The following is a 20,138-nucleotide window of genomic DNA, read 5'->3' as shown; positions in this document are numbered from 1 at the left end:
TCACGATGACACACATAATGTGTCTAAATGCTCTTAGGTCTGTATCCATCACAGATGCTGTCTTTGAAAACAGCCACCTGGTGAGTCCTGGTAAATAAAGCAGGCTTATCGGTGACCGTTCCTGACGGCTGTGACACAGAAACCTCCTTCCCCTAATCACTCACTCACTCCACACACTCGGGGAAAGTCTGAAAATTTTTATTTTTAGGGGTACAACAGCTTGTCACTAGTTAAGTTTCTATCCAAAGTTGTGAATTAAATTTGTGCAGAAAATTGGAATGTCAGATAAAACAGTTGCGTTTTCCATCCCATGTGTTCCAGAGAACATAATCTTCACTTCCAAGGAAACTGCCGCAAAGTATCAAAAAAGAAATATTAAAAAGTTGCTGCCATAAATCCTGTGACTCTTTTTTGCTACATAATAACTGACCTGCACCTCAGAGCACATAGAAAAAACACAAAACAAACATTGTCAAGTTATCTTGCATTCGGGTACGTGATGTTTGGGAACGCACTCGTGTTTTCTGCGCGGTTTTTCATTTTTGCTTTCAATTTTTTAAAATTCAAGATTTTAGCATGTGGCTAAGTGGTTTCTAGCTAACCGCTTACTATGTATAACAGATATTTTACTAAAACATTGTCTGAAGATTTTGTTTAGTAGCTGTGTTTGAGGACTCTTGAGATGTTTTATCCGAGATTATAATGATAAGTAAAAGAAAAACTACCCAGTTATTTACCCCTCATGTTCTCAGTGTTTATGTCACGTGTTTGGGTTTGATGAAATAAGGCACATCCTTCAAACTGCTTGGACTCAAAACTATCCGTGTTGCTAGAAATAAAGCTTTGAGGTCATAAGACTGTGTGTACTGTACACAGAGCAAGGTAGAAAAGCCTGTGTGTCGCGTATGTATTATGTCGGAAACACCAATGCATAGATCTACACACAGCTGTAAACACCAGCTTACCTGTCAACCACACATCTAACATTACTTACAATATTAATAACCTTAGTAAAAAGAGAGACATCACGAACTAGGCCAATCCTTAATTCCTTTCCTTGATCTATATTGAATTCTGAGGAAAATTGACAGATTAATAATCATCTTGATAAGGGTGCAAAATGGTGCTACATTAAAAAAGTTGTACGGAGCCTTAAAGGAAGGGGAAAAACTGACATTCTTACCCATTTAATATTATTGAGTTCATGAAAAAGTGATGTGGTTTGTGGTGTTTGAGGATATAAACAATGACCTCATGGTCTAGTTGACCTCTGAAGGAAAAATCGAAGTTCTGGAAAGCTCTGTCTGGATTCTGCAAGCCGATGGATTCAGCTCGGGGCTCATTTGCATCTGGGAAATGTATTCCCAACCACAGCAATGAAACAAAAGCCACAGCGAGTATGTGAGTGTACGAATGGAAATACAGAAGTTTAAAGGCTTTTCCAGTTGTGAACTGACTCTGTTATAATGTTAGAAAGTTGATGGTGTCTGATATATCTCAGCTTCATCACAAATATACATGGGCCGTCAATGAAGTCTAGCACTTGTAATGCAGTCAAATGTCTTAACTGATTTATTTATTTATTTTTAAGAAGGAGGAAAAGTGTATTTGTTTCCGTCACCAGGTGCACGGGATATAGCCATAATTAGTCTGCTCCTTTGATTACGGGGAGTTTCAGGACTGATATATTTAGGTCTAGTGTCCACTCCTAATTCATCTGGCAGGATGACAACAAAGTGTGCACAGCAAAGATAAAAGACGGAAGTGGACATCTGTGGAAAAGGTGAGGAAACATCCAGTCTGACATCTTCAGCAAGGTCTTGCAGCATGTTGACTGAAAGCTGCTGTAGGGTAACTGGAACCAGATGGCCCAATTACAAGGAAGGAAATGTTACAAAGGCACAGAAAAGCTCCTCCGGATGACCTCAGCCACATTGGCCCAAAGTCCTTTTTTTAAACAAAATATTTAGTACTTTTCAGTTTTTGCATATCACAGCATATAACACAATGAATAACAATCATGCACAGCAAACATTTTATACCCTATTCTCCCTCCCTTCATTTTAAAGACACCTAAATCAGTAAAGAGTGTGTCCCAAGTCTATGTAGGAGATCGTGATGCTATGCTCCCTCAGAGCTTGCTCTTGTAGCAGGTTTCCAACATTAACATTGTGAGTCCTTAAGATGGTTGTAAAAGGTCTCCAGACATCTCCAAAAACATTTTGTTTCTTTTCAACAATATACAATACTTTTTCCATTGACACCATTTCTTTAATCCACTTTCCAATTCTTGGCTCAATTATATTTTTCCAGTTAAAAGAGCAATTATATGCGTAGCTTGTAAAATTCACATTTCTATGAATCTTGACCTCTGTGCTTCGTACGAGAGGGATGATAGGATTTATTGCCCAATTCTATTACTCTAATTCTACATTTTTTTTAAATAATGAACTGTGAATGTAACTCCCAAAATAGTAGCCTATAATATTAGATATATTTATTTGTACACTATAGGATCATATTTATTTACATTTGGAATTAGCTTTTATCTTTTCAGTTTTCGTTTAAATGTCAGTATTTTAGGTTGTGTGCAGCCTTTTTCAATTACTAAAAATTGTGTGTGTATATATATATATATATATATATATATATATATATATATATATATATATATATATATATATATATATATATTTTTTTTTTTTTTTTTTTTTTTTTTTTTTTTTTCTAATAGTATTATTATTATTTCATAAACGTATTAAGTTTATATGGTAGTCAACATTTGATGTCGATCACAACCTGTCAAAGTTGTCCTAAAACCTAAAATCAAAAAGCGTTCTTGTCTTAGGACAACTTTGATGAACTTTTTTTATCCACTTATAATGACTACTGTAGATGTTCAGAAAACACTTGGTTCCTCTATTGTACAGTTCTGTCACATTTAAATATGATACCAAAATGTGTGTTTATATATATATATATATATTGAAACTCCTCAACCAATATTTACATTTCTAATTAGTAATAACAGTTTAGCTGGTAGTTTATAGATGTTCCGGGAACCACAAGAAATCTATTATTAATATATTGTACAATGGTTGAGCCCGTTGTTCATTGTGGGCTCTGTTTCATTAACAGGTTTCCGGATAATAATAATTATTAATCTCATAACAGCTGAGAGTGTAACTCTGGTTCAGTCAGACGCTCACGCGAGAAGAAGCTGCTGGCAGGAACAAACCGGTTCCAGCTGGCGCGTCCTTGGAAACCGCCTCATCACTATATATAGAGCTGTGCTCCGCGCCGGGGTTTACTTCGCTCTGCGCCGTAGAAGATCACCATAGCTGCTCGTGTGCGGGACGACGCCGACGTTATTCATTTCCAGCACTCTGGTCTAATGGGAAAACTCTTTGTAAATGCGTTTTAAGGTGAGTTATACGATATTACTGATCGACACTGACGTTAAGTGTCTTAAAGTGCCCGGATGAACTTTTAGTATGTTACAGTCGAATCACAATCTAACCGATCAGCCTCTAACGTTAGTTAATTCTCTGAGGTGTTTGTCGAAGTGGTTTTATATAGACGTGTTTGGATCGTTCAGTCGTGTGTCTTGACATCATGGCCTCGAGTCAACGTGGCCGCGCTGTCTCACTCTCCTGTGCGTGTTTAACTTCGACTTTCATCAGATCTCTTTCTCGTTGCAGACCGATGCTTTGACAAACGTGGAGTTGTTAATGTTTTCTAGATTATTTGGTTAATGCGAAGTAGTTTTCAAGATCAATGAATGAAGCCTCACGCTGCATAGCCTCGCTAGCCCGAATGAGCGCATTCTATTGGCTGAGCCGAAAGCAGAAGCCGGCTGGATGTGAGCAGTGATTGGCTGACAGGAATGCCTGTTATAGTTGGTCCAAACAGGACTTTTCCTTATTGGGTAACTGGTGTAGTCGCGCGCTCTGTAGGGGAGGGATTAATTTTACCGGCTTTGCGAAATAGCTCTGCATCACAACTGTGTGTGTGTGCCCGGGTGCCAGATTTACTGGGAAACAATTTCCTAATTTTACACGAAATGGACCGTTACGATAAACACTGTGTAATGAGTTTTACACCATGTGAGTTCCCGAAAGAACCTAGCTTGGACTGGTTTGTCGCCTGTACTTTATGGTCTGACCTAATGTTTGTAATCTGCAGAATACTTGCCTGGGAGACGTGCACACTGGCCCTGGCCTTGAGGCTTATCTGAAAGGATTCAACTTCACTGGTGAACCTCCTTGGCTGTCCGACAGCTGTTAGCACATTCATTCCATCTCTCGCATTCATCTGGTGAGTCTTTCTGCCTTTGAGAGCATACAATAAAGAGGGATGGAAAACTCAAACCCCTTAAAGATCCGGGTACCGTGGTACCTTTTAAATTAGAGTTTCAACAGTGCGAGAGGAATAATTCTACAAACGTTTGTATTGTAGACATTCTGATTTTAAATATTTTTAGTATTTTATCATTTATCAAAGTGTGCTTTTTAAACATGAAAACAAACTACAATTAAAACGACATCAGAAAATATCAAATTTAATTCCTTTAATAGTATCCCCATTATAGCTATCAGTGAGCTGCCTCTGTAGTCTCTAAAGCTGTCATTAGTGCAAAGATAAGCTACTACTTTACGTACACTGACAGATAGTCTTTCCTTGTCTTATTCCTTGTTATCTCAGTGGTCACATTTTATAACGCCCCTATCTTTTTCTTTAACAGTTTCTTTTGCAATCAAATCTTGAACAAACACCATGACCTCTTTGACTGGATCAGACTTTGACTTCGCCTTCCTGGAGGAGGGATTCTGTGCACGTGATATCGTGGAGCAGAAGATCAACGAGTCATCACTATCAGTAAGTGAACGCGTTGTATTATACCTACACGTCTGCTTAATTGTTGCTTTATGCATGTAAACTTAGATTTTTTTTTTATTGTAATATCATCTTAATTTTATCTAAATGGCTCTGCAAATGTGCCATCCACTATTCTGAATCCATCTCTTCTTCTTTTAGGATGACAAAGATGCCTTCTATGTGGCCGACCTGGGTGACGTCCTGAAGAAGCACCTCCGTTGGTTGCGTGTGTTACCCCGTGTCACACCGTTCTACGCAGTGAAGTGCAATGACAGCAGGGCTGTGGTCACGACTCTGGCGTCTCTGGGAGCCGGGTTCGACTGTGCGAGCAAGGTATGTGAAAGATCTTATCAGTTCCTTAAATCACAAATGTGACTTCTCCATGTGTCTCAATGAGTGCATGACAGTAGCACCTTGTTAATCTTGTATTAACCCGACCTCTAATCCTCATATCCTCCGTTAGACTGAGATCCAGATCATTCAGTCTGTGGGTGTGGAGCCGAGCAGGATCATCTACGCCAATCCCTGCAAGCAGGTGTCTCAGATAAAATACGCCTCTGCTCACGGAGTGCAGATGATGACGTTTGACAGCGAAGTGGAGCTCATGAAGGTGGCACGAAGCCATGAGAATGCCAAGTGAGTAACCATTAGAAAACCAGGTCACATTTCACCACAGAATAATAGTATCAAGCAGTATGGGTGGCCAATGAGCAATATAAAGCAGATTATACTTGATATCAGACCATATGAAGTAGAAACAGTGAATAAAACAAGCATAAGCAAAAATTACTTTGTTGAATCTGTGAAATAAACACTTTTACTTTAGATAAACTTTCTGTAAAACTAATGGCATTAAAAATGCCAAATATAAGCTTGTATATTGTTTGACCACTTAAAACAAAAGTGTATATGTATCCAAACAGAAAAATGTATTGGCTGACAATTATATATTTTAGTAAACGCACAAAAAAAAAAGATTATGTGCATTGTTACAAGACTTTCCTGACATGTAAACACGTCTTGTTTCTGCAGACTGGTTCTCCGTATCGCCACTGATGACTCCAAGGCCGTGTGCAGGTTAAGTGTGAAGTTTGGCGCCACGTTAAAGAGCAGTCGTCTGTTGCTGGAGCGGGCGAAGGAGCTCGGGCTGGACGTGATTGGAGTCAGTTTCCATGTGGGCAGCGGTTGCACTGATCCGGAGACGTACAGCCAGGCTATCTCTGATGCACGCTATGTTTTTGACATGGGGGTAAGTCATCTTATACTATAAAAATTAAAACCACACATTTATACAATAGAATACATGCTTAGTCTGAAAAATGATGTTGTCCACCAGGCGGAGGTGGGATATAACATGACCTTGCTTGATATCGGAGGAGGCTTTCCGGGCTCTGATGACACCAAACTGAAATTTGAAGAGGTATTTATTCTTAAACACCATCTTAACTTCAAGTGACCAAACTAAAGAGGTTAAGGTTATACCAAACTTAACTTCTGGGGGTTTTTTTTGTTTGGCAGATCGCTGCTGTGATTAACCCTGCACTGGATAGATATTTCCCTGTTGACTGCGGCGTGAGGATCATTGCTGAACCTGGCCGCTATTATGTAGCATCTGCTTACACGCTGGCGGTCAACATCATCGCCAAAAAGGTCATCATGAATGAGCAATCAGCCTCAGATGGTAAAGGCAAACATTCAAAACCATGTTCGTTTCTAATGTGCTCTCAGACTTTAAATTAAAGGACTATCTATATTCAGTATCCAAACACTAATATTTAGTAACATTATCAATTTAACTGCAATGAATAACACCGATATTGTTCTGTTTATAACTGAGGTGCTGCTTTGAAGCAATCTGTAGTGTGTAAAGCATTACATAAAGATTTTAACTGAATTTCTTCTCCTTTTCAGAAGAGGAGGATGGGGCCAATGACCGAACCCTGATGTACTACGTGAACGATGGTGTTTATGGTTCCTTCAACTGTATTCTGTATGATCATGCGCATGTCCTGCCAACTCTGCACAAGGTACAGAGATGAGTCCACCAGGTTCCTGTTTGTTAGGCGTTTCTTCCCCGAGACTAACCTGTAACCTGTAATGTCTTGCAGAAACCCAAGCCTGACGAGCGCATGTACCCGTGCAGTATTTGGGGCCCGACCTGTGATGGGCTGGACCGTATCGTGGAGCAGTGCGGCCTGCCGGACATGCAGGTGGGCGACTGGCTGCTGTTTGAGAACATGGGTGCCTACACTGTAGCCGCGTCCTCCACCTTTAATGGCTTCCAGAAACCTGATATCCATTACATCATGTCCCGCACAGCCTGGTAAGCAAATTATGCTTTTTCTTTAATATTTTAAATGTTAAGAAATGTATTTTTTATTATTTAGAAGTAACACCATGTGAGCAAAAATCTTGTACTGGAAGAATGATTAATGGAAGGTTTTGACCGATCTCTTTGACTGCAGGCAGTGTATGCAGCAGATCCGTGCTCGGGGGCTTCCTCTTCCTGCTGAGGATCTCTGTACTGGAAGCGTGCCGTCCCACTGCGGACGTGAGAGCACACTGGACGTGCCAGCCAAGCCGTGCCCTACTCAAGTGCTGTGATGCTCCTCAGCGCTGACCACCAGAGCAAGAGCCAGTTCTCATTCAGACAGCGGTTTATCATAGTTCTCCAGTCATTTACTCCTGAACCCTGTCTGGAGGTCCACCACTTCCAAATATGTGCTGTTGAATAACAATAGCTACATTTTTCTATTCTAAATGCAGCTGTTTTTCACTTTTGTATGTTGCAAATGCTCAAACCTGAAAGCCGCACAGAAAGGCTCACAGTCCTGCAGATGCTGCTTTTTTTTTTTTTTTTTAAGTAACTTTTTTTTTTTTTTTTTTTTATTTACATATACTTCTAAATCACAAGGCCAGATACTTGACTGGAGGACTTGAGGGAGGTTTAATCGTGTGTGTTGGAAGCTCATGCTACTTTGAGGGGTTTTAAAGGATTGAAAAGTAGCCATTTCATGAAATGTTCTCCCAACAGTCTTGGAAAATAAGATCCTCTTCACACAGACTCGCAGATTTCTTCCTCCATGACCATTTCCATTTTATACTTGATTAGTAGATTATTATTTTTGACCTGAAATCTATGCCACTGATGCATTTGAAATGGATATGAAAGAGATGGGATTGCTTCCGAATTGCTTTCCTATGGAAACTGTTTTTTTTTTTTTGTTTTTTTTTAAGTTTTGTATTTTTATATAAATAAATGTAGCTGTAAAAATGTTGTGATTTGTACTTTTGATTTCCATTCCAGTAGCACCGTTTTACAACTTACGAAAGTTTTAAACGGCACAAAAAGATTTGCACAAATCAAGAATTTCTAGAACGCCAGGTAAAACAACTTTACACTAAACACATGTAGCTCCATCTAGTGCTGATGATTGATTCTTTCACCAAATCTATACGTCAGTTTGTTTACATTATTTAGACGTTACATATATTTTACTTGTGTTGTGCAGAATGAGAAACTAGCATAATACTATGACCATAACATATTATTTGAAACCCCACACAATGAAACAAGTGTCCGGTTATTTCTGAAAAAAAACTGGTAATTTTGTATTTCACAAACATGCTCTGCGCTGTGAGGAACACCTGTTGATGAAAATGCACTCTAGTTTCAACATTATTAAATAATTTCTTAAAAACATCTCTGCTCCAAATTAAATTAATAACATCTGTCGAGTGTTTGAAATATCTTACTTTTGTGATCTGGTTTCTACGGTGGCCGGGAGGGGACCTGGTCGGTTCACTCAGTTTTCTCGTGGCCACGAGTTTAACTCGTAAACTAACCTGCGTGACCATAACAACCCAGGATTATCAGAGATGTATTCATATTTTATTTTAATTATAATTTAATAAAAAATATTTTCTATAATATTAACCATGTGCCTTGGCTAACGGACTTTATTACATGCCAGTGGCAGTCCTTTTTTTTTTTTTAGATAAAAGGGGAATACAGAGACATTTGAATCCATAAAACAAAATCAAAATGATGCATCCAATATCACATATCAATCATGTTTCTAATACATTAAATATCTTTTTCAACAGTTTAGATGTCTTTAGAGCTTTACGGTTGTTCTGTATCGAAGTTAGAGAGTCGTAAAAAATCTTCAGATCAGTGGAAAATACAGTCGATATACATTTTGCTTTATGAATATGATAGTTTCCTAATATAAGAAGTGTAATTATATTATCCATCTCCAATAAACCAGTATCACAATCCATAAACAATACCATTGCATCAGTTATTGTAACAAACTTATAAAATAACTCAAAAAGAAACCAAGAAACTTGGGACCAAAATAATTTAATTACAACTGAAAAATAAATGTACAATTGTTTCATTTTCTTCTTTACAGAAACTGCATACTGGTGAAAACCCTTCTTTAAACTTACTGATAAAGTCATTACATGGATAGTATCTGTTTACTATTTTAAAGTGAGTTTCTTTGACTTCTTTGGTTAAAATTCTTCTGATATATATATTATTAAATTTTTTATCTCTAATGGAAAGGTCCCCAACAGTCAGACTAGGAAGAGAACCAATTACAGGATTATACATCTTTTCATTTTTTATAAGTTAAAGTAGTTTCGGGGAGACACAATTAATGAGTTTAAAATATTCTTTAGAAGATACATTTGTCCCAAAATAATTAACAAATTCATTATAATTATATATGTCACCTCATTGATTTATCAATTCTGTAACAAAAGTTAAACCTTTGCTAAACCAATCGTTCCAAAAAATGGTTTTGTTTTTGAATAATATATACTGGTTATTCCAAATAACACAGGAATGGGGAGAGAAATTGTGTTTGTAAACTAATTTCCATGCATTCAAAGCTTGTTTGTGACAACTTAACTAGTTAGACAACTTAACTGGGAGTTTAGAACATTTAAAATCGGAAGCAAGTAGAAAATTAAGACTACCACATTCTTTGAAGATTAAATTGGGAATAAAAAACCATAGAAGGTTACTTTCACAAAGACAGTGTTTGATCCAATTAATTTTAAATATATTATTGATAGTGTCAAAGTCTAAAGCATTTAGTCCTCCTTCTGATTATGGTTTTCCTTTTAATATATTCTGTTTTGCCTCTCCAATTAAATTTAAATAAGATTTTATCAACTGCAGCACACGTTTTAGAGTCTACATAAAGAGATCATGCTGGATATACAATTCTGGAGATCCCTTCAGCCTTTGAAATTAAAACACGACCTTGAATAAATACATTTCTTTGGAGCCAACAGTTAAAGATATTTCTTTTTGTTGTAATCTTTGCGAAAAAATTCTCTGTTAGTCTCTCTATCTGATTTACTAATTACAATACCCAAGTATCTAACTAATTGTTTAACCTGTATTCCAGATATACTTGAGTCTTCTAGTTGGTGTACAGCCATAATCTCACTTTTAGATTGATTCGCAGATAGACCTGAGGCATCAGAGAACAATTTGAGTGCCTCCAGAATAACAAGGACCTGGGGCCCGTTCTTCGTACGTCGCTAACTCAGTTAGCTGGATTTGAATGTTGACGATTTGGCGTGATCTTGGATCGTTTGGTTCTTCGAAGCTCATCCCGGAGCTGCTGTCATAGCAACAGGTCCGTAAGCTTAAACCTGCTCGGGAGCAGCTTATTTCATGTAAACAGGTTAGATCGCTTCTTTTCAACCAGAACTGATACTCAAAATATGTCTGCTACCACCGCTACTTTATTACAAGAGTATAGTACTGATCCAGGGACAATAATTTAAAATAATAATCATTTAAAAAATTATTTAAAAATAATATAAAAATGCTGTGTAGTCCATAACAGCCTACTATAGAAAGCCAGTTTTACTCACTGAAATATTTATTTGTCATAAAAGTATTACTTCATAATTTTATTAGAGTCTTACACACATGCTATACAGATAATAGAGTCGTGCATTATTTTGAGTGATGACTGCTATTATAAGAGTGGCTTGATGGAGCGCAGGAGATGCAGATAACATGATATTGACCCTTAAGAAACTTTCATTAATGCTTTCACGTAACAAATCTGTCCAAATATAAAATGAAATGAATAGATAATTTCTACATTGAAATAAAAATGTAAAGACTGTACAACTATTATAAATTGCGAATATAAATAATTGGGAATCATGAAAAAAATTCTAATAAAATAAAAACATGTATCTATTATCTGTTTCATGTATCTATTATAACATTTATGTAGTTTTGTTTGCTTGGCTGTTTCCTTATAAAAGTCCAGAAATTTGTCAAGTTTTTCGTCGGGTGTCATTTTAAATTATATGACGTCATTACATTGCCGTCTTGCCACCAGCCAATCACTGCACTGCTGATCATGGTTTCGAGTATCGATACATATCCCCTTTTAAGCCAACACATGAACGCGCAATTATCTCAGATAACTCAATCCAGTGATACTAATCATACACAACAGGTGTGTTCGAAGAACCCAATTAGCCGGATCATGATTAGCACGATGATATCATCTTGGATGTGTCATTTGATCTCGGATGTAATAAGCGACGTACGAAGAATGGGCCCCTGATCTTTGTTTTTCAAAAATAAACAAGGGTCATCAGCAAGTTGACTAATAGTTAAAGTGAAATCTCCTATCTCAATACCTTTGATTTGAGAGCAATGCAGAGTGTAAAGATTCAAAGTTTCAGCTACTAATAAAAAAATAGGGCATCCCTGTCTAATGCCTCTTTGGATACCAAAACGAGAAGACGTACCACCGGATAAAGAAACACTACTTGAGATATTATTATAGAGTGTGTGCCTCATATTTGTACAAGTTGGGCCAAAACCAAAATGATTAAGAGCTTGATACATGAAATTGTGCTCTACGGTATCGAAAGCTTTACAAAAATCTAAAAACAAAATAAGAGCTTCCTCATTTCCCAAATCTGAATAATCTAAAAGGTCTAAGACCAGTCTAATATTGTTTGAAATATTTCTTCCCTTCATAAATCCAGACTGTGTGAAAGATATGATTTCCTCCAAGCATGGTTTTAACCTATTGGCATATAGAGATGCTAACAATTTGTAATCCGAGTAGTGTGATTGGGCGCCAGTTATCTAAATGCAAAGCGTCTTTATTAGGTTTTGGAATTAGTGTAATTACTACCTGTTTCATAGATTCTGTAAGTTCTCCATTTGCTGCACATTCATTAAACACATTCAAAATAAACTCTCTATTTTCATCCCAAAAACATCTGTAAAACTCAAACGGTAAACCATCGGGTCCTGGCCTTTTGTTAAAAGGTGTTTTTTTTATGATAACATCTAATTCTTTCAATGACATCTCTTCTTCACAAAGGTTTTTACTGTTTATATTTATACTAGGAGTGAAAGGTTGTATCTTGTTAAAAAATAAATCACTTGAATCAGGATTGAAAGATGATGTATACAATTTTTGGTAAAAATCTGAAACAAATTTTGAAAATATTTTGTCAACTTATATAAGAGTGTTATCAATATACAAAGATTTTTTTTTAAGTTCGGCTCGTTTTTTTTTTTTTTCAAATTGAAAAAGTATGCAGAGTTCTTTTCTTCCCCTTTAGGGAAGGCCCCTTTAGCCTTTTCTATTTAAAAGCAGTCTAGTTTTTCTCGTAATAGGTATAAACTTTCTTTCTCTGCATCATTTGGATTGGCAAGACAAGTAAATTTTGTAAAGAACTTTCGAGACTCATATTTAAACAATTCCCAGTTTAAGGTATGAGAAATATTAGTATTGTTTTTTAAAAGAATCAATTATGCCTTTAATACCCAAACAATAATCAGAATTGTGTAATAAAGAGCTATTCAATTTCCAATACCCTGGTTTCCTAGATGAGTTATATTTGAGGTCAGAAATTTCTAACTCTATACCTGCATGATCAGTTAAAGGTGCATTGGAAATAGAGCATGATTTAACCGAAGGAATCAGATTATCAGATATTAACCAAAAATCAATACGTGATTTTAACCAAGATTTAAACCAAGTGAAGGAAAGAAAAGAGTCCTTATGTAAGAATCTATGAATATCTACCAAGGAGAGACTGGAACATATTTCACTAATTATTTTGTTAACAGTTATAGTGCCATATTTTGGAGGAAATCTATCGCAGCATAAGTGAGCCTCATTAAAGTCCCCACCCATAATTAGTGATGTAGATGGGTATTTTGTTTTTAAAGAAATTAATTTGGAGGTTAAATCTGTAAAGAGACAGCTATTAAGACTGGATCTGTTAAAGCTATAGACATTTGTTAGAATAACAATGCTTTCCCCAAACTGGATAACAATAATCAACCATCTGCCTTCATTCGAAACAATGTGATTCTAGTACAGTATAATTAAAGTGCTGATTAAATAAAATCATAACCCCAGCAGAATTATTGGGACCATGACGGTAGATAATTTTACTCCCCCACTGATTCGACCAGAAACTTTCGTCTTTCACAACTGAATGCGTTTCTTGTAAAAAATAGACATCTCTGCATTTCGATTTGCAAAGAAGAAATAAAGCTTTACGTTTGGTTAAGTCTTGGATTCCCCTAACATTGAGTGAAAAACAGTTCAACTTAAATGACATAAAACAAACAACAAGAATGTGTAACCAAAATCTATAGTTTAGAAAATAAAACTAAAACTTCTATTTGGAATAGGGTAGAAAAAAGTGAGTGCAACACTTATCCAGACCTCCTCACTGTGTAAGAACAAGTTTAACATTTCTATAATCTATGTTGGAACCCTTACAATAAAAAAGTTCCATGAAGGTTAAAAACCTCACAGAATGTTAGTCACGGTAAAGAGTCACTTATATGTTGTCAACTGTAATTTTCTTCCCGTCGATGATGGCAGCTTAACCCTGAAACCCTGCACGTTTACCTTCCAGTCTAGCTTGGTTCACGAATGGCCACAGTTTGTTTCGGGCCTCCCTTGCACGTTGTGTTAAGTCCTCCGTTATCCTGATATTCGTTTGTTCGAGAATTTCGGAACGTTTTGAGTCGGCCCAGATGAGATCACGGCGAGAGGTAAACTGCACAATAATACAACGAGGCTGAGTGAGCCCTTTCTTCCCAAGCCTGTGAGCCACATCGATGGAAGACTGGAACATTTGCTAGACATGGTGAAACAAAGCGCAATATTTCCATCACAGCCATCTTTACATTCTCACCTTCCACTTCAGGAATACCAGCAATCCTTAAGTTCCACCGTCTTTTGTATGCCTCCAATTCAGCCAGCTTTTCCCAAAGATGTTTGTTTTCGCGTCCATTTTAGTTCCAAGTTGAGCGATGCGGTTTGAGTTACAGGAGACAGAGTTTTCAATTGCTGTTAATTTCTCTAAAAAATCGTTTATTCATTCAACTCATGGCCACGAGTAAAAATATGTCGGACCCTCAAAATAGCATCTCAAGGCCATAACATAAGGATGTTGTTACCTCGACAAAATGATCTCGTGGCCACGACAAAACTAAGTAAACCGACCATGTTCCCTCCCGGCCACCATAGGTTTTATATCACAGAACGAGGCTTAATCATTTTATAATATTCTATACAGTGATAAAGGCTATGTCGATTAGCATGGGATTATAAATATACATTATTCATATAAAAAAAAAAAAAAAGATTGCTTGGAGAACAGAGACACACCATTTAGTCCATCGTATGTTTATTGTCTTCATCAGTTAAAACGTCCAACCTGTGTTTGATTCAGCTACTGTAACACCAGCATATGCCTTTGAATTCCTGGAACGGGATTTTTTAAAAAGAATTTCATTTATTTGTTATTATTATTTTTTTTTTTCACTAATGATTTTACGGCACGAGGGTGCCCTCCGGCTACCATTCTGAATGAAACAGCCACTTCAGGACACCTTATTTGGGTAAAATATGGAAAATAATACTTTATTAAAATATTATAGTTTTTCTCCAATGTAGAATTATTTATATCTTTCACAGTTGATCCTGACAAAAATTAAATAATAACCGTTAATGATTTTTTATTATAATAATTCATAATAAATCCTTTCAAAACAAATAGTCCTCCTGAATGTTAACAGGTCATGCTGCAGTTTTCAGTAAATATATTAATAATAATCATTGTCAATAATTATTACTTTGTGTAACGTTTTTTTTTTTTTTTAGTAATAACTATAATCAGAATTTTTAATAGCCATATTGATATTTAAAAGCAACTTTTTTTGGCCAGATTGTGAAGATCTACACACAGGCACAGCAAACTCAGAGTTTCTGGCTAATAAAGAAAAGGTTTATCTGAAAACTCTGAAAAAGATTTTGGAATTCAAATGAAGAGAAAAGAAGGATTAGAGAGATTATACAGAAATTGCGGTAGTAATGGAATCCAAACAGTATCTTAATGGAGCTGAAAAAAAGGATGTTCTGACTGCTATACATAATATGAATTGCTGTAGTGTATTAGTATTTGTTTTATAAATGCAATGATGCATGATCACAGACAGACTTGTCATATGAGGGAAAATTGAGTCATTTAAGCTTGTAAGGTTTAAAAATTACAGACCTGGGTCCAGAATCAAATCACTGAGGTTGCTTCTGAAATTACGGAGCGTGATCTAACCTTAATAGTATACAGTATCTCACAGAAGTGAGTTCACCACTCACATTTTTGTAAATATTTTATCATCTTTTCATGTGACAACACTGAAGAAATGACACTTTGCTACAGGGTAAAGCAGCGAGTGTACATCTTGTGTAACAGTGTCAATTTACTGTCCCCTCAAAATAACTCAACACACAGACATTAATGTATAAACTGCTGGCCACAAAAGTGAGTACACCCCTTAGGCTTTGCCACACTAATACGTTTTTGTTTGAAAATGCATCTTTTTCTCTCCGTTTTGGCCTTCCACCCACACTGAGATGGCATTTTTGCTCAAGGAAAATTTAGCATTTTGAAAATGCTCTCCAAAGTGGATAAATTTGAAAACGCTGTTTCCGCGTTGTAGTGGGGACTGAGAAAACGGAGGCTTTTGAAAATGATGACGCAATTTTAGTCATGTGACGCATATTACAGCACTAGATATAAGTGTTTATACTGGCATTGTGCATTTTATGTGCAATGCACTTCCACACTATTGCTACAGATGTGTTACTTTGTACACTCTTCTTATCGCAGTCCTGCAAAAGTGAAAGCAAATTTACTCGCAATTGCTATTTGCGGCAAAACATGAGGGCAGTAGCGTTTTAGATCAGACATACAATCGTGAGTGTGTGCGACCTGGACGCATCAGTGAATGGTGGCTTCTTTGAGTAAATAAAATAATCCTGTCAGAAGAACCGCATAAAAACGTATCGTTTCTGTTCCGTGTGTATCATCTTGAGTGAGCTGTTTTGAGGCTTTGCACATGCAGAGAAAGCAAATTTAATGTTTTCTGATGTTTCAGTGTGGATGAAACAAAGTTTGCAAAACATTTGAAGACGGAGAGCGTTTTAAAATGAAAACACTGTTTTCAAATGCATCTGGATTCATGTAGATGTAGCCTAAGTGAAACTTTTCCAAACTGGGCCCAATTATCCATTTTCTCTCCCCGGTGTCATGTTAGTGTTACAAGGTCTCATTTGTGAATGGGGAGCAGGTGTGTTAAATTTCTCACTCTCTCATACTGGTCACTGGAAGTTCAACACGGCACTTCATGGCAAAGAACTCTCTGAGGATCTGAAAAAAATAATTGTTGCTCTACATAAAGATGGCATAGACTATAAGAAGATTGCCAAGACTCTGCAACTGAGCTGCAGCACAGTGGCCAAGACCATACAGCGGTCTAACAGGACAGGTTCCACTCAGAACAGGCCTCGCCATGGTCGACCAAAGAAGTTGAGTGCACGTGCTCAGCGTCATATCCAGAGGCTGTGTCTGGGAAATAGACGTATGAGTGCTGCCAGCATTGCTGCAGAGGTCGAAACGGTGGGGAGTCAGCCTGTCAGTGCACAGACTGCATCAGATTGGTCTGTATGGCTGTTATCCCAGAAGGAAGCCTCTTCTAAAGTTGATGCACAAGAAAGCCTGCAAACAGTTTGCTGAAGACAAGCAGACTAAGGACCATGCCCTGTGGTCTAATGACACCAACATAAACTTATTTGTTTCACAAGCGTGTGTGGCGGCAACCGTGTGAGGAGTACACAGACAAGTGTGTCTTGTCTACAGTCACGCGTGTGGGTGGGAGAATCATGGTCTGGGGCTGCATGAGTGCTGCAGGCACATACTGTGACATAGTGAAGCAGAGCATGATCCCCTCCCTTCAGAGACTGGGCCGCAGGGCAGTATTACAACATGATAAAGCCCCCAAACACACCTTCAAGACGACCACTGCCTTGCTAAAGAAGCTGAGGGTAAACTAAAGAAGCTGAGGGTAAAGGTGATGGACTGGCCAATCATGTTTCCAGACCAGGGGCATCCTCAAACAGAAGCTGGAGGAGCACTAGCTCTCTAACATCCACCAGCTCCGTGATGTCGTCATGAAGGAGTGGAAGAGGACTCCAGGGACAACCTGTGAAGCTCTGCTGAACTCCATGCTCAAGAGGGTTAAGGCACTGCTGGAAAATAATGGTGGCCACACAAAATATTGACACTTTGGGCCCAATTTGGACATTTTCAATGTACTCACTTTGTGGCCAGCGGTTTAGACAATGTCTGTTTGTTGAGTAATTTTGAGGGGACAGTAAATTTACACTGTTACACAAGCTGTACACTCACTACTTTACATTGCAGCAAAGTGTCTTCAGTGTTGTCACATGAAAAGATATAATAAAATATTTACAAAAATGTGAGGGGTGTACTCACTTCAGGGAAATACGGTATATAATATAACCATAATAACCATAATATTTTTGTGCCGCTCATTGCTATGGGGCAAAGATCATACCTTTATAATCACTAAAAAGCTGTCACTCATTTGACATTATATTATCAGAGTATTTAAATCTCTTTTGAAAGAGCGCTTGCTTTTCACTTTCACTTTAAATTTGGCGATCACACACACACTCTAAAGGGAGCATCGTTTATACGATCAGATATCTGTCAATCTGTGCTGAGCATGCAGCAAAACCTTAAGCATGGTCTGTCAGTCATCTCTCGATCCTTACTCTCGAGCCATGACACCTGCAGCTCGCGTGTTGGATGCAGGGTTGCCAAGTCTGCATTTTTTATTCCCATGGTTAGGCTACTGTTGCCATTGGTTGTTTACCCCCTTGGGCTAAAGGTATAAAATATTGCATAAATTAGATTTGACTGAAATGCTTGTAACATTTAAATTTTAGCATTCTACCCACGAGGTAGATGTTAAGATTTGTGAAGGATTTCCACTAGTAAGAAGCCTTTTAGCTTTCTCTTCTGGCTTTGCTACTGTTCGGACGTTCTAGCTTACTGCTCTGCGCTTTGCTTCTTATTTCTGTACTTTTCTCAGATTTTTCTAAGATTTTTACTTCAGCAGATCAGCACAGTGCTCGAACAACAGATTTTTGGCACAAACGCTAAAACTAAAAACTCTTTGGGACTGGAATAATACTACAAAAAGAAGACTTTGCCTCCCACTGCCAGCAGCTTACATTCCAGAGACGGGATAACAACTGCCTACATTCAAACCGAAGAGAGAGAAAATGCCTCCTGTTGGATCTACTTGTTGCATGAACTGCTGCAAACTTCTACAAAGGATTGTGATTCTTGAAACAAAGTTACTTGCTGGACTTTAAAACAAAACTAGAGGTATTTCGTATTGCTTGGCGGGAAAGTAACCTATCCTACAGAAAAGCATTAAAAACTGCTAGATTAAAAACTTTTCTCTTTTAGAAGAAAACAAACATAACCCCAGGTATTTATTCAATACAGTGGCTAAGTTGACGAAAAATAAAGCCTCAACAAATGTTGACATTTCCCAACACCACAGCAGTAATGACTTTATGAACTACGTTACTTCTAAAATCGATACTATTAGAGATAAAATTGCAACCATTCAGCCGTCAGCTACAGTATCGCATCAGACAGTGCACTATAGACCCCCTGAGGAACAGTTCCACTCATTCTCTACCATAGGAGAGGAAGAATTGTATAAACTTGTTAAATCATCTAATCATCATTGTCATTAGGATACGTCCCCAAAACCTTCAAACTGGCTGTTATTTAGCCTCTCATCAAAAAACCACAACTTGACCCCAAAGAACTAGTTAATTATAGACCAATCTCAAATCTCCCTTTTCTGTCCAAGATACTAGAAACGGTGGTATCGTCACAATTATATTCCTTCTTAGAGAAAAATGGTATATGTGAGGATTTCCAGTAGGGATGTCCCGATCAGGTTTTTTTGTCCTCGAGTCCGAGTCCGAGTCATTTGATTTTGAGTATCTGCCGATACCGAGTCCCGATCCGATACTTCTATAATACATAAAAAAAGAATAAAGAAGAGCGAAAAAACAGATCCAGGATCTTCAATAAATTACATTTTGAAATATATTCAAATATAAAACAGCTATTTTAAATAGGCTAGTAAAACTATTTCAAAATCTTACTGTTTTGCTGTACTTTGGATCAAATAAATGCAGGCTTGGTGAATAGAAGGGACTTCTTAAAAGAAAAAAAAAAAACCTTAACAAGCTTACTGTTCAAAAACTTCTGACTGGTAGTATAGGCAACTTTATTTTTTCTCTAATTTCTATCTTTTTTATTGGCTTAGAAATCTATAAATGCTGGACAATAACAAATAATAATGATTTGTTTATATACTACAAACACTGTTTATCACATAATAATGCAGAATAGTTTCTATACTGTAATAAATACTATGTCAATCAGCACTGCATTGTTCATACTTTATTTATCACCTGCTGGAGATGACTTGAAGAACAATTTATTGTCGTGATCGTATATTAATGTCTTCGTGTTTGCATAAGTTTCTGTTTTCCTGTGCGCACCACAGCATAGCTGGACGCTTTTGTCCGTATTAAGAAATATCCTGATATCAGCGCGAGAGCGTGCTCCGGCTTCGAGTATGAAACACACACTGCATGAGAGTTTAGCGCTCTGTGATGTTCATCTCGCTGTATCCTGGGTCCGAATGAAATATCAGGTCATGCGCAAACTATCATGTCTCTTTGAGTTTGAATCTATATTTATTCACACCAGCTCTTGAAAACAAAGTGATGTCATGCCGCACGCTTTGCTGTTTCTGTGTGGAG

The 20,138-nt window shown here is 37.3% G+C and overlaps 1 protein-coding gene and 1 long non-coding RNA gene across 2 annotated transcripts in view; one reads left to right on the top strand and one right to left on the bottom strand.

The window, feature by feature from the left end:
* LOC132113080 (uncharacterized) overlaps window positions 1–9,382 on the bottom strand; it is a 216,963-nt gene extending 207,581 nt beyond the window's left edge. Inside the window, exon 1 of the long non-coding RNA XR_009425077.1 lies at window positions 9,147–9,382. This is a non-coding gene — a long non-coding RNA (uncharacterized LOC132113080). The remainder of the gene's footprint in view (window positions 1–9,146) is intronic.
* LOC132113074 (ornithine decarboxylase 1-like) lies at window positions 3,277–8,156 on the top strand. Its single transcript, XM_059520890.1, has 11 exons — window positions 3,277–3,425; window positions 4,186–4,317; window positions 4,745–4,878; window positions 5,038–5,211; window positions 5,342–5,514; window positions 5,911–6,127; window positions 6,215–6,298; window positions 6,397–6,559; window positions 6,790–6,905; window positions 6,987–7,201; window positions 7,344–8,156. The coding sequence occupies exons 3-11, from the start codon at window positions 4,777–4,779 to the stop codon at window positions 7,480–7,482; spliced, it is 1,383 nt and encodes a 460-aa protein (XP_059376873.1). The 5' UTR covers window positions 3,277–3,425; window positions 4,186–4,317; window positions 4,745–4,776; the 3' UTR covers window positions 7,483–8,156.
* Window positions 9,383–20,138: the final 10,756 nt, after the last annotated feature.

The sequence above is a fragment of the Carassius carassius genome, chromosome 32 (assembly GCF_963082965.1).
Source record: "Carassius carassius chromosome 32, fCarCar2.1, whole genome shotgun sequence".
Lineage (NCBI taxonomy): Eukaryota > Metazoa > Chordata > Actinopteri > Cypriniformes > Cyprinidae > Carassius > Carassius carassius.
Note: the sequence above shows the minus strand (reverse complement) of the source record. Positions and strands in the feature narration are given on the sequence as shown.